At 38.4% G+C, this 15,000-nt stretch overlaps 1 protein-coding gene across 3 annotated transcripts in view; it reads right to left on the bottom strand.

Annotated features, from left to right (window-relative positions):
* The window catches only part of LOC135112055 (sorting nexin-25-like), an 18,721-nt gene extending 4,647 nt beyond the window's left edge, over positions 1-14,074 (bottom strand). For 2 of the 3 annotated variants that reach the window (XM_064025930.1, XM_064025931.1), the window contains exons 1-14: positions 13,820-14,074; positions 13,175-13,344; positions 12,276-12,410; positions 11,443-11,618; positions 10,707-10,893; positions 7,677-7,739; positions 5,551-5,671; positions 3,880-4,044; positions 3,453-3,662; positions 2,767-2,956; positions 2,340-2,476; positions 1,836-2,009; positions 1,151-1,512; positions 1-228 (exon numbers count right to left, since the gene is read on the bottom strand). The exon at positions 1-228 is cut by the window's left edge and continues 30 nt beyond it. In XM_064025930.1, the coding sequence (XP_063882000.1) occupies positions 1-228; positions 1,151-1,512; positions 1,836-2,009; positions 2,340-2,476; positions 2,767-2,956; positions 3,453-3,662; positions 3,880-4,044; positions 5,551-5,671; positions 7,677-7,739; positions 10,707-10,893; positions 11,443-11,618; positions 12,276-12,410; positions 13,175-13,344; positions 13,820-14,059 (2,558 nt within the window). In that variant the 5' untranslated portion in view covers positions 14,060-14,074. The remainder of the gene's footprint in view (positions 229-1,150; positions 1,513-1,835; positions 2,010-2,339; positions 2,477-2,766; positions 2,957-3,452; positions 3,663-3,879; positions 4,045-5,550; positions 5,672-7,676; positions 7,740-10,706; positions 10,894-11,442; positions 11,619-12,275; positions 12,411-13,174; positions 13,345-13,819) is intronic. The other variant, XM_064025932.1, reaches the window with a different exon arrangement.
* Between the last annotated feature and the right edge of the window lie 926 nt (positions 14,075-15,000).

The raw sequence follows: 15,000 nt of genomic DNA, 5'->3' as shown, positions 1-15,000 counted from the left end.
GATTTCTTTCGCTGTATCTCCACCTGCTTTAGGTGCTCAGGTGAAGGTGACAGGTAGGCATAGATGAGCTCAGAGTTGCAGAGCTTGTCATCGCTCAAGATGGCATCAAAGTAGTTCTGTGCCACTGTCCTCACACGCTCCAGGTGAGTCTTGTCCATGGCCTTACCAAACAGGATCTTGGTGGGCACTGAAGGAAGCTCCAGGGCCTTCATGCATGGGGATATCTGACTGTGAGAATAGAATGCATTGTTTAGTATGATTCCCCAAAGACACTCATGGCCAGAAGTCCAATGTGTCTGGTGTTTCCTTCGATCCCAAGTCCTTTGATCTGTTCAGAATATGGTAGTTGTCAGATTTTCGACAAAGGCTGTCACCAGATAATAAATTTAAGACTAAAGGAAAACATCAAACATAATGGTAAAAGTAAGTGACACATCATTTGACTTCTGACTATGACTGTATTTACACTACTACTTATAAGTAATCTTACTTTTTGAATATTAATAAAGAGCAGAGTTTGCAAATATTGTTGTATGGAACATGCTCAAGATCTCAAGCTCCAAGGTCACCATTGTACAATACATAAACACAACTGCTATCTAAAAAAATAAATAAATAAATAAAAAAGTATATTTAGATCCAGCATGAACAGATCCATAATATTTTTGGCAACCATCTGTATTGAATTAATACATCATAAAATATTAGGATGTTATTCACTGCCAGCATGTGTTTGCTTACCAACAAAACTATTTGTCGCCATTCTTAGATAGTCATGCATGATACAGAATCACTTTCATCTACTTTGTTTCATTAGATATAAAACAATTTATTTAATACAGTTGGGCATCACACTATGACTGACAGTCAAGTACCCTTCCACAGTTTATGAACACTTAAGTCAATCTTAAATTCTTTTAACTGTTGCCAATCTCCTTAGACAACCTGATAATTGATAGATTCTAAGCACATCAGAGAACTTCAGACTAAGGAAGAACACAAAATGCAGAAGAAACAAGTGCAGGACATTACTTGACTTGTGACCATGACTACATTTGTCACAAAATAATGAACCCAGACAGGATTGCTTCCCTTGCCTTCCCTGTGGATGCTCAAGCTAAGAAAAAAAGGACAGGCAAAGGACACATACCATAACTTGCGGTGAAGATCAATCAGCTGTGGCAGTTTCCTGACAAGGACCCAACCATTGTCTGGAACAGAGGTAGCCACAGCAGACTCCAGGGAGACCAGGGAAGCAGTGGGGGAGGTGGATGTGGTGGAGGAGCCAGATGAAGGGAGGAGAGATCCAGGAGAGAGTTCCTGACTTATAGAGGTGGAAGAGATAGAAGGAGAGTTAATGGTGGCAGTGGTGGTGATGGTGGCAATGGTAGTGGTGGTGGTGGTGGTGGTAGCGGTGGTGGTTGTGGCTGCTGTAGTGGTGGTAGGTTTGATTTCCTCCGAGTTAAGATGGACAAGAAGCACAAGGTGAGGGATGTCCTTCTCCTCGACAAACTGAAGTGTGACAGCAGCTTGTGAGGAACAATATACATAAACAATACATGGAAACTTCACATATGAAACAATTTATAACTAAAAGCAGAAACATATCACCAAAACATAACAATGTACTTACACAAGGGCACATTAATTATATTGTATAAGTAAAAGGTGACATACATACAATATACATAAAACTGGTAAGTGATACTGCTTCTTTTCATGAGCCACACTCCTCATACTTCCTCCTCTAACATTATGCCATTGCTGTTTGATTGCAAAAGAGCAAATCTCTCAACCCTCCCCCTTTCCCTTCATTTTTCTGATCTTTCACTCACCTGAACACTCTGCACATGCACTTTCCAGTTCCCAATGTTGTCACTCCACAGAGCTGTTCTTTCTACATGTGTCTCCAACAGCTTGTGGTCACTCCGCAGTTGTGTGATCTCCCCCTCCAGGTGAGTGATGACCTTAGGGTCAGCCTTTCCACTCTGACGCAGGGCCTGGAGAGCCTATAAGGATCAAATACATGGTTACTTGTTCCAAACTAGGGTTTTGTGACTTCAGAGTAAGTAAGTTAAATGTAGACACAACTGCTCATCCAATAAGTAAAGTTAAGAAATTTTATGTCTTTAAAAAAATTTAAATTATTTCAAAGAGTACACATGCCATTAATTTCTTATACATCAATAACAAGGGATATATGATTACATATTTACTTCTTTTGCACGTCTTGAATTCATATAAAAAAAATGTCACAGAAATACATTTCATATCATCAACTTTTCATACATCAAATTCTTGCATAAAAAGAGAGAAACCTTTTAAATATAACTACTGACAAGAAGCTTGTTGGTGAGTCTCTCCTGAAGGTGTGCAAGCTTGTTCCTAGCATAGGTGGAGTGGTCTGACAGCTGTAACTGCACTTGCTCCACTGTCTCTGTGGGTCCTCCATCACCTGTGCCAGGTCCTGTCTCATCTGTGAAAGGAAGAGGGATCATTTGGAGAATCAGCAGGGAACATACAAGTATACTCGTATGTATGCCTAGCATGCATCTATATGTTTTGTTATGGTCTACTAGGTTGGTTAGTGCCTTGTGGCAGCCATAATATCCCTGTGTAAGATAATTCCTTACAGTTAATGTATACTTATGATGTAGTATGTAAATTAAAATGTAACATGTATATTTTCAGCTATAAGGCTGCACAATAAACTGGATATCATTATCATCATTATTATTACACACACACACATACATGTACACCTACCAGCACACTCTGTCATGAAGTCCACCCCTTGAAGTGCTGCTTGGTGAATCATGGCATGGTAGGTGGAAGAAACAAGAAATCCAGTGTAATGTCTTTCTTCTAGTGTCCTCTCCACTTCCTCTCCTATTTCATAAAGCACCTCTGGGCCTCTGTTGCCCAGAAGGAAGGCCTCCACACCCCGCAATGTTGGCTGTGATAGCAATTAACAAAGAAAAATATCAGTGATGTGAAAAAGTAAGAAACGGCTTCTGTACTTCCCTGTACATAGTAGGGGAATAACAGCCCGACCACACACTATACAGCTGGATTGGAAAATGCTGCCACTGTATATCCAGTTTATTGTTGACAACAACTTAGAAGCGGCAATGTGAAAGGAGTAGAAATCCCTGTCCATAATGAAATATGGGAAATTTCTTGTCTAGGTTATCCTCCTTTGATGGTACATCTCAGCCTGTTGGTAAGATGCACAGAGACTTGGACTTAATACTTAAGAGGCAATATCAAGAACTTTCATTTTTTACTTGAAAACATTTTTTTTACCTTAAACATCAAGAGGTTCTAAATCAACATATGAATTTCTTTGTGAGAGGAAGAGTAGACAGATTAGCAATAATATCAAACAATATCAATAATTCCATTGTTTTATGGTACACAAAAAATAACAAATATCATGACAGATCAATCACCTTATCCACTTTGACAGGAGGCGTCTGGGGGCTGAGGTAAGTGTAGTAGATTTCTGTAGCCAGCTGATGGTGGAGCCTTTTGTCGGCTTGTCTCAGTTCCTGCACAGCCGACCAGAAGCAAATGAGGGCACCCTGACCAATCTCATCCAAGTAAATGGAGAAATACCGTCGAGCAAATGCTGACTCCATGAGTGCTTGGAACATCAGGATCTGTCATAATATCACATGACAATTACTTTCTACCATAACACTACTTGGTTTAGAATCCAATCTATCTTCTAACATTAGCACAATTCAGTTTTACATAATAAAGACTGCAACAGAAAAAGAGCTTTTCCTATAAAACAATGGGAAAAATGCACTTCCTTGTCAATTTAAGAAAATGTGTGCCAGTCATTTAGAAGTAGTTGGCACTGGCCAGACTAACCTTTCTTCCAGGAAGATTCTGAAGGGAAAAGCTTGCATCATTCTTGTCTGATGAGCCCGACCCGCCCACTTCACCTCCCTTCCCACTCTTGAGGACTGCTATCCGTCTTTCACACTGGGCCTTGGCATATGTCAGCTGGTTGATGTAACGCTTCAGGTTGCGGGCCTGTAAGAACCAGGAAGCGGAGAGAGAGAAGCGGGAGCAACAGTGAGCATGATGAACCTTCATACATTTGCATGAGAATGCACCATCAATATTCCCAATGACTGAAGTGATGAATAAATGCTTCCAAAGTGTCTTTACCAGGGAGACTGTTCATCAGGCCATAGGTGACAAGTGTGAATGCAGATGGATTAAGTGATACTGAGGTGACCGAGAGTGAGGTGAGTGAGATTATAGAAAACCTGGATGTAAGGAAAGCCCATGGGCCAGATGGTGTGTCCAACTGGGTGTTGAGAGAATGTAGCACTCAATTAGCTGGTAAAGTGCATGATGCCATTGTGTGTTCACTGAAACAAGGATCAGTACCAAAGGACAATGTGCCCATTTTTAAGAGTGGAAAAAAGAGCAGCCTTCCAACTTTTGACCAGTGTCACTATCAAGTGTGGCATCAAAAATATGTGAAAAGTTGGTTAAAAAAGATAGACTAGGTATTTAGAAGAAAATGAAGTACTGACAGATAGACAGTTTAGTTTCAAAAAGGGTAGATTCTGTAAACAACCTTGTTATGTTACTATTCTAGGGTAATTGATGTCCAGGAGAGAGAGGGATGGGTTGATGGTGTGTATTTAGATTTGAAGGTGTATTTGCCCCATAAGACTTGTTGAAATTGGAAAACACTGGGGGATTAAAATGAACATTATTGAAGTGGATGACCAGTTTTCTGATGGACAAAGAAATGAGAACAGTGATAAGAGACAGAAAATCTGTTTGGAGAAAGGTAATTAGTGGAGTCCTGCACGGATCAGTCTTGGCACTAGTGATGTTTGCAATCTATGTGAATGACATGATGGAAGGAATGACTAATTACATGAGTTTGTTTGCTGATGATGCAAAGCTAATGAGAAAGGCTGAGAGGAGGATTGTACTGCTTTGCAAGATCTGAAAGTAATTTGGGAGTGGAGTCAAAGAGGGGAAATGGAATTTAACACAAAAAAATGTGGAATACTAAAGTTTGGACAAAGTAGTAAAAGACCTGAATATTGTTACACAATGAGAAAAGAGTTCATTGGAGTGTGGAGTGAGGAGAAAGACCTTGGAGTCACCATTATTGACAAGCTGTCACCAGAGAAATTTGTCAATAGGATACCAAGTGAGACCTACAATTTGCTAAGAATTATAAAAAACTGCTTTTAATTATCTGGATGAGAATATGATGTGGAAATTGATTGTGACTATGATAAGACCACATTTGGAATATGCTGCAGTGTTATGGTCTCCTGTGAAGTGGAAGGATACCAAAAACAAGGTATGACACACACACACACACACACACACACATTTACTAACAATTACCTGTATGATGAATTATTGGTCTAATTTTAATATATAAGCAATCAAGGTATGACACTTTCATAAGTCTACACATTGCTGTACAACAAACACTGGCATGAGACTACAAGTCTTGACAGAGTTATAGGAAGTAAGAATGACCTCAAACCATGCACACACCTGTAAGAGGTCTCCCTTGCCTGGCCCTTGTGGGGTGCTGTCCTTACTCACATCCAGCCCTTTGGCCTTCTTGAGGTTGTTGATGGCAGTTGCTTGCATGATTTCATTGATGATGTTACGTCTGTGTGGAAGACAGGAGATTAGGTCAACCAAGCAAAAATTATAAAAGAAAAATATTTCTACGGCCAGGTTAAAATAGTTAAAAATCAATACTGGTTGAATCATAAATTCATAAATTTAGTAGCATTGCACTATAATGTAGTATACTATACTTACAGAAGTGTGTGGTTGAGAATTTCACACATTGTAAAATTAGTAGACGAAAGCATCAATGCTGAACAGGAATTGGCAATATGCTAAAATTTGAACATACACATTCTTAAGGCAGTAACAACCACTTACTTTGTTAGAGGTAAATAAACTTTAAAGGCCAACCATGCACAACAGTTCATGAGCAAACTTTTGCCTGCCTTACAATAATATTCCTAAATTTTTTTTGCTTTTCTTATTATTTCCTCCTAAATAAACAATAAGATCATGCTATCAATATCAGTGACCTCACTGTAGAAAACTTCTTGCTGCTTTTGAAAACTATGAATATTTACACACAACTTTTTTTTTTTATTATCTTTTGTAAGGTACCCATATTACTGAAAAAATGCAAAATAATGAGCATACAGCTAACTGCTTCCTTTTCTGGAGATTAGGTAAACATGGACAAAAGAAGGCAAAGATCCAAACCACTCCAATTCCCAAAGGACAAGTGCAAGGCTCCTTACCTCAGATTATAACTTTAGCAATAAGTATAATTACCCTCTAGATCAAAATGGACACCATCAGTACCCATAACTCATAAGAAGAAAGGGCAATGGATGAACTCTGAACAAGTTGCCCATGAAGAGGGAAAACCAATGACGACACATATTAAACTTACAGACCCCATACTGGAAAAAGAAAGAAAGAAAGAAAAAAAAGAAAAAATCAAAAAAACCGCAGCCACTTCCTTCTTCACTTAGTTGGTAAGGGACACATTACAGAAAATTAAGACAATGAAAATGTAAGACAAAAAGAAAGGTAGAACTAGTCTGTTGGACTGTGAATTTCATGAAATCTTGGAATGACATAGTTAAATATAGTAAGCTGTATGATCCAATTGCTATGCATTTCATGATCTATGATGTGAGACTCACACAGATTCTGTCAATAAACATAATGAATGGTTTGGGTTAAAAATATATTGAAAATATCTATCATATATATACCAATTTATCAAATCTTGAGCCATGAATAACTGTGAGTAAGAACAATGGCAAGGCACCAACACACCATGAGATGTAACACACTCAGGAACAAACCAGCCCACCACAGCATGTCAAACACGAAAATGCTCCAACACACCAGTAATCTAACACACCAACACAAACATTAGCCAAAGAAATAACTTACAATCACAGCAAAATATAAACAAATACAACAGTAAGTGGACAATATAAGTCTGAACTAAATTTTGTCAAGTCTTACAGCTATTAATATTTAAAAACTGCACTTACTGATCACTTAACCTTATGAAGGAGAACTTCTCTTTTGATACATACGACAACATCCATATACACGTATCAGAAAAAATTCCAAACATGAAATTTGAGAGTACGCATAAATAAAAATCTATCCATATCAGCTTAAAGAGTATCAATAAAATTCCATACATATTAGTTTAAAGAATATCAATAAAACATTCATATATTATGTATGTTTATGACAGTGCCTCAAGTGGATGCCAAAGTTGGGAAAAAAAAAAATAGTAGAAGAGCAAGATGAAAGAACATGTCACTCATTTGAATTATATACACATAAAAACATAAAACTAAATTTAATTAAGTAATAATTATTGAAAAGTTAAGTATTATTCAATATATTATTTTTTGGCTAAACTTGATTCAGAATGCAGAGAGAGAGAGAGAGAGAGAGAGAGAGAGAGAGAGAGAGAGAGAGAGAGAGAGAGAGAGAGAGAGAGAGAGAGAGAGAGAGAGAGAGAGAGAGAGAGAGAGCACAACAGCTGTCAGGCAAGCATTACAGTGGCATACTAGCAAAGCTTCACACTAAGAAGGAAGAAGGAGTGGCCTCACCTTATCCTCAGCAAGTCTTCTGTGCTTTCAGAGGCTAAAACCAACTCTAAGAAGTTGTCAAAGCTGATAAATGAAAACAAATGATTGAGCACATCACAAAAGTCACAAAGCAGAGAATAATGGTCTACTGCCAAAAGTGACTAGTGTTTCTACAAAATGTCCTCATATAATGAATGAACAAAAAATTAATAAATAAATAAAAATAAAAAATAAAAATAACATACAGCTGTACCTGTCTCTTTGATGGGAAATTTGAAATAATTACTTACGGTGAATCAGGAAGTCTTAAAAACATAAAAACATAATAACGTAATCAAAGCGGCAAGAAGCCAGTAGCCCTGCATGTGACAGTCCCTGTGTGATACATACATACACACTGTACCTATGTCCATATATTTCTCTAAACTTTACTTAAAACTCTCTAATGACTTTGCATTTACATTTTCATTACTAAGTCTATCTCAGCCATTCAACACCTCATCATATGAACCAATTTTTTTCTATCTTTTGAGATCAAACTTTTATCAAGCTTCAACCTGTTACTTCTTGTCCTATCCTGATTGATAACCTTAACAATCTTGTCTATAATGTCTACACTATCATCATATCCCTTACTTACTGAATGGGACTCAATATTTTTTAAGACACCCAAAAACTCATGAGAATTACTTAAGGGAAATATAATATGGCTTTCAACAAAACTAATACTGCAGTCATAAACATGTACTTTATCTACTTGTACAATGTGTTGTTGGAATTAATACATATTCCAACATAATAATGATAAAGGTGATGGGTGTTTACTATCAATTTAAATCTCAGAACCCACCTCAAAGAGTGGGATAACTAGCAGGGTTCAAGTAGGATCCGAATCCCTATCTGAATGTTTATAGGTGTGCAGTGTCAGTTTATAGGTGTCAAGTCAGTTACACACCAGCACAGCAACCAATTACTCCACTAATTAGCTTACTCTCTATCCCCATGCAGACAACTCCAGATAAATATCTTAATATGTCTCAGGCCCATATACTGTTAGATGCTTAGTGATATAGGTCTGCTATATCTATATGGTAAACATCTTATAACCTGGGCTTGGTGCCATGTATGGTGGTATCAAAGAATTATGCTGCACATAATAAGAGATCTGTACTGTATGTCATGATCTGTCTTCATAATCAATCTTATTTCTCTGCTTTTAGTTTTTATCTCTCATGAATGCTAGATATATGTCATCTACTCCCAGACACAGCACTCCATACGATGAACAACACAAAGTAACTAATAAATAAGTACTTCAAAGTGTAAGCAAAACAAAACAAGTGCACATCAGTAGATGTGTTGGCAAAAAGAAATGCACAAAAAAAAAGGATAGTGTATACACTGTTGGAACTAATGCATAAACACAAATAAAGCAACAGTGAACAAAGTGCTTGATTTAACAACACAAAGAGCTTGTTTTAGAGTTAATGAGGAGGTAATTACTTAAGAGTACCACACTGTACTAGTTTGAATGTCATCCATTTCACCTCCAATGTGTGAAGAGAGAACTGAGCAATGAAGCTGAGGATAGAAGATATTTCCTTGAAATTAATCCATGAAGTGTGTTGATTTATTTGTTACTTGAGTAACATGACTGATGCATAAGGCAGCCTGGTGTATTAATCCATTCCTAACTCTCACCATAAAAGGCAAGAGTTAAGAATGATGTTAAAAAGATCAGTATTCCCTCTTCTCCCCTCAGAAAAATAAATGAACATATAAGTTGATACATAAATAAATAAATATATAAGGTGGAAGAAAATGCCTACAGACAGATTAAAAAGACAATCCAGTCATGAGAAGGACCTTGAAAATGATTAAGAATACTGCACACAGATGTGCATCAAAAGAAGCTCTTCTTGAGAATATAAAACCTACCAATCAAAACAAAAATGTAGTACAAAGATAATACTACACACACTTTTCACCAAAATTGACGTGGCATTGTGATTACATGACAAAGGAGTTGAGGGAAGTATGTGAGCCAAGAGAAAAGGAACATCACTGTACTGGGCTGACAGCTTAATGCACAGATGTTACAGGGTGCACCTATAAGCCATGAAAAATATCATAAGTGATTAGGATCTCTAGTCAGTATAAACAAGACTGAAGTTCAGGCAGACAGCATGAAACTCGCACCTGTCACCGTAACAGGTAGTGTAACTCTCACTTCCTATCAAGTAAATGGTAGTTCCATGTTATTGCTGTAGATCCTGTGTACCTGCTCACACCTTTACTCCTTCAATATATCAGTCAGCTGCGGGTTTTAATTATACTACATTGTTGAATGGTGTTGTAACAGACATAATGTATGTGCTGCTTAACAAATGCTTTCTATTTTCCAAAATCAATTCAGTTACTCCTGGGATATGACAAGGCAAGACACACACGTGGTACACCTGCATTAATTACTCAAAGAGAAATAGCACCATTGGGTATGCCATACTACAGATTTAACAGTGAGAATCAGCAAAGTAATTGTTCTATGATGTAACATCTTATTTAATATTGTTTAAATCTTGCCTTACTAAATATAGTACATAGTTTTTGGCAATCATTACTGATAAGCATGCTTTGGTATTTTGTTTGTACATTCCTTCATTTTACAAGAAGATTTTTCGTTTGTATATATCTTCTATTTAAGAAGAAATTGCAACTTATTCAATATTAGCTTCTTGCTCTCAGTTTTTCCATGTTAAAAATATTATATTTAATATTTTTGGATAACAAACCACACAATTATTCTTCCTAGAAACTTAACTAAGATCACATTCATGTGTGAAGGCTTAATGGACGGCAATGCTTCTCAAACCTCAACCATCACTACTTACAGGAGCCAGTTACCCACCTCAGGCTGAAGACAAAGGAAGGAGAGGGCATGGAATAACTAGGCTGATTATTAATTAGGCCTAAACCATGAACAGGGAAAAGAAGGAAAGAAGTAAAGAGAATCACATTACCATTCTGCTGTGGCATGACCTTTGACCTTACCTGAGATGCTCTAAGTCATGCACGTCAGTGGAGTCGTGGATGAGGGTGATGAAGTCCTCATAACTGGCGGCATACATGTAGGTGCGGCGGTGCAGCTCCTCAGCGGCCTGCTGCTGCCTCAAGTAAGCCACCAGCCGCTGGTTGATCCAGTCTGGGTCACACACGCGGTCAATCAACGGTTCAAACACTGCACAGACAGGAGGTGAATGAGCTAATAAGGCAGTACTGTAACTTCATGAACATCATGCAAAAATCTGAATAATTCACATTTTTAAAAATTAGTAGAAAATGTCCCTTTTTGTTCTCTGTGGGAGTTAAGTGGTGTTTTTTTTATTGTAATGACCTCTGATTATAAGTCAGGCATGTCAGTCAGTCATGCAGTCAGGCATGTCATGCAGTCAGGCCAATGGGCTGCTATGTTTATATTTATATACTACAATGAATAAATGTTTGTGGCAATTAATTTAAATGTAGCATAAAAAAATCAAGACTGAACAGGGTATCTCAGGTCTATTCCTGTCACCACAATCCCCTGAAGAGAAAAGATAGGCATAAAAGTTACATTCATACTGAAATAAAGCACAAGAAAAATATTAATAAATAAAAATAAATAAAATAAAGCAAAAAAAAAAAAAAATAGATGGAAAGTTAACAGCACAAAAGTGCCAAAACAAGCATGTGGAGGAAAAAGATAACAGAAAATTGTTACAAATCCAATAACCCAAAGAAAACAAACCCTTGCAAGCCAGAAGTTCCTTGAGAAGATTGCGCAGTGGAGAGCATCGTGAGTACTCTGGAGGCAGGCAGCGGGCAACCAGTAGTTCAGCCACTAGGCGGAGGAAGTTCCTCTCTCTCTCAGGTGAGCTGAGTTGAGGGACCAAGTGGAAGATGCCCCTCTCTCCCCGAGCCTCCCTAAGAATATGCATTGGGGGAGTATTAGGCAATGATATATTCTCAATAGGGAGATAATGTGAAGTGCAATTCTTTTGTACAGGATTCTGGCATTTTGGTTTTTCACTACAAAGAAGTTAAATAGATGGTGACTGGTTCACTAAGTTGTTGTGGTACTTTAAACTTAATCAGTCAATAATTTGGGATGGCACCTGAGGAAAAGTATACTGCAAAATCTTGTGCATTAGTATAAAAAGTGAATGAACAACTAAATCACTCAAGAGGAGAGCCTGAAGGCTGAGGTTGAGGTGTGGGCCAACAGGACAAAGTGAGACAGCTCCTGAAGTTCTCACCAACATACTGGGCTATTTATGAAATGATAATAAACAGAGTAACCAAGCTCATAATACATACATGCATATGCCAAGGCTGTCTCTTCCAAAAAAAAGGAAGTAGCCAAGACAAGGCACACAACTTTCACACTGATTCATTCACACGACTCTCTTAGCCCCTTGGCTGCTGACAGAGAAGATAAACTACATCTGCCCTAACTACACAAGAATCAGTCACACAACCCATAATAAACCAAGATAAAAGGAAGTTTAAGAAGCAGTGAAAGAACACTTCTAAACATTGAACAACACAAGTCAGCCATAATGAGTGTTGTAAGTGACCCACCCAGCAGCTTGGGCCACCCGGATGTGCTCCAGGTGGTGGGTGAGGCAGGTGACCACTCCCCCAGTCAGGAAGCGCACATGGTCCATCTTGCCGAGCCGGTCATTGATGCTCACCACACTGTACCACAACACATTCCTGACGTGATAAGAAGGATTTTTTTTTTTTTTTTTTGTATGTAAAAGGGGGACTGGCCAAGGGCCAAAAAAAAAAAAAAAAAATGTGAAAAAAGGCCCACTGAGAGTGCCAGTTCCTAAAGAGAGATCAAAAAGGATCACACAAAAATTGGAAGATATGTATCTTGAAACCTCCAGCTTAAAACAGTACAAGTTATAGGAAGGCGTCATTGGACAAAGTAGAACAGATTCTGATTAAGCTATAAATGAATCAATCTCACTCTATTCATTGACAATGTTCTGTGCTTTGCTTCTCACAGCTTCCATTAAGGTTAGTGGGTGAATGCAACACAATGCATTTATAATGTAGAGGAACTTAACACTCAAGAAATAAAGCCATTACTATCAATGCCTCAAATATGCCTGTCACGTGTAAAAAATTTTTCTCAAATTACAAGTGTAATCCAAACACTAAGAGGAACAAACCAAAAAAAAAACATGACATGCCTTGCTTTGGAGTCCTCACACCAGTGTGCAAAAAATGTCCCTCTGACTCATACTAGACAGGCTGATGTGTGACTGATATAATAGAAATAGAACCTGAACTTGAACTAATTCTGAAGAACAAATATCAAGCCACCTATGATTACAACCTTTCTGTAACTTTTTGCAGGAGTGACAACAATTTTTAAAATTTTTGTAGCCCTTATCCAAGCTCCTTTTCATAAAGTAAATAAAAAAATATATATATAAAAGACAAAATAAATCAACAAGACCACAACTGACCTGAGAGTCTCAATGCTGGGGGACGGGTCACTCACAATGGTGGTGTACCACGGCGTGACACTGTTCTGAATGAATGTGTCGATGAGCTCGTTGATGGCACAGTCAATTTTGCGGCTGATAACCACCCCATGCCTGGCTGGCAGTGAGCACTCCACATCACAGCGGATGCTCTGGGTGACGGGTCCGTGGGTGTCATTGGTGGTAGTGGTGGTGGTGGTAGTGGTGGAGTAGCAGTGCAAGTGTGAGTTGGTAATGAGTTATGTTCCTTATAACTGTTTGCTAACTGAAATTTTATTAATTAGATTCAACATTTTTTCATTCAATGCATTCTCATTATTTCTGAAGTGATAATCTGCAGTTTGATTTTCTAAACAAATATTATAAATTATTATAATCTTAACTTTAAAAGATCAGTGTTTGTACAGTGCAATCCACCAATGATAGTAAAGGGAATAGCTCTAAGACACTTATCATTTATACCAATCTACTAACTCTCAATTTGCTACTATATACTCCATGCATGAACCATCACACAAGGAGCCATGACTCACCACACCCACTCATGCAATGATGGCCACATGCCAAACATCACTTGCCTCCACACACACATCCCTTCACCCTGCTGTGACCCCTGACCAGACTCACTGAGGTGATGGAGTGCAGCGCAGATATCTCTGGAGGGACCCTGATGGTGACCTGATGCTTGGCGGAGAGCTTGATGTAGGCGGTGATGGTGAGTGTTGCACCCAGGACCATGGCAGAGAAGCAGCCACAGACCACGGACAAGGGCAGCACCACCCCCATGCCGCCCCCCTCGCTGCCCCACCCCCACACCATCCCCACACACCAGGCCCCTACCAGCCCCCCGACAGCAGCCACCCACATCCAGACCTGTGGGGAAAGGTTTGTTATTTTCATCAGTACTTTATGGGAAAAGATTCTCCACTTGATCCTTATTCCTTCTTTGGTAGAGTTGTAAGCACAGTTTTTGGATCTTGAAGCCACAACCCCTAAGCTTATGTCCCAACTTTACCCAATATTGGATGAACTGGGGGATACAACATGAAGGAAGATGTAACCCAAATTGCCTCCACTACACTTGGAATCTGAATCCTTGTCTTCTGGCCACTGCATCAACAGGTTGTTGTAACTGTAAACTCCCTATTGACAAACTAACAACCCAGAATAATATAAATAATATTATTAAGGTCAGTAATCAAGATATGACAAGTAACCAGTTCAAGAATAATAAAGTTAGACTATAAAAAAAGACAAGAAGAAACTGGTTCTCAAACAGAGTGGCAGATGATTGGAATAGACTCCGTAATCATGTTGTTAGTGCCGAGTCAGTAGAGAGGCTTAAAAGATCAAATAAATGTATGAACAGCAATGAAGGGTGGATATAGGCAGGCATGTTTTATACAGTGACTGCCATGGTAAGGATTGGTATGGTAAGGTTAGGTGAGTTAAGGTGTGATATGGTATGATAACGTTTGGTTTGGTATGGTAAGGTAAGTAAGGTTAGGTTAGGTTAAGTTAGGTAAGATAAGATAAGATTAGGTTAGATCCTCCATCTGTAGCCTCCAGGTTAATTAGGGAGTACATAAATATATGTTTGTTAGGTTGTCCTCTCTCACCTTGAGGTTACTGGTGTAAGGCGATGCTTGTGAGTAACCTCATCTTGGCTAGCACAACTCAGTGGGGTGTCAGCCAAGTCATGTATTTTGAAACACTTTATTCTCCCACAAGCATTAATTTCAAACCCCACGTTGATTATTAGTCGAGTTCTCAATTATGATTTTTTTACTAAATGATTGAGAATCCTT

The sequence above is a fragment of the Scylla paramamosain genome, chromosome 23 (genome assembly GCF_035594125.1).
Source record: "Scylla paramamosain isolate STU-SP2022 chromosome 23, ASM3559412v1, whole genome shotgun sequence".
Taxonomy (NCBI): Eukaryota; Metazoa; Arthropoda; class Malacostraca; order Decapoda; family Portunidae; genus Scylla; species Scylla paramamosain.
This window is presented reverse-complemented; position numbering and strand designations above follow the sequence as displayed.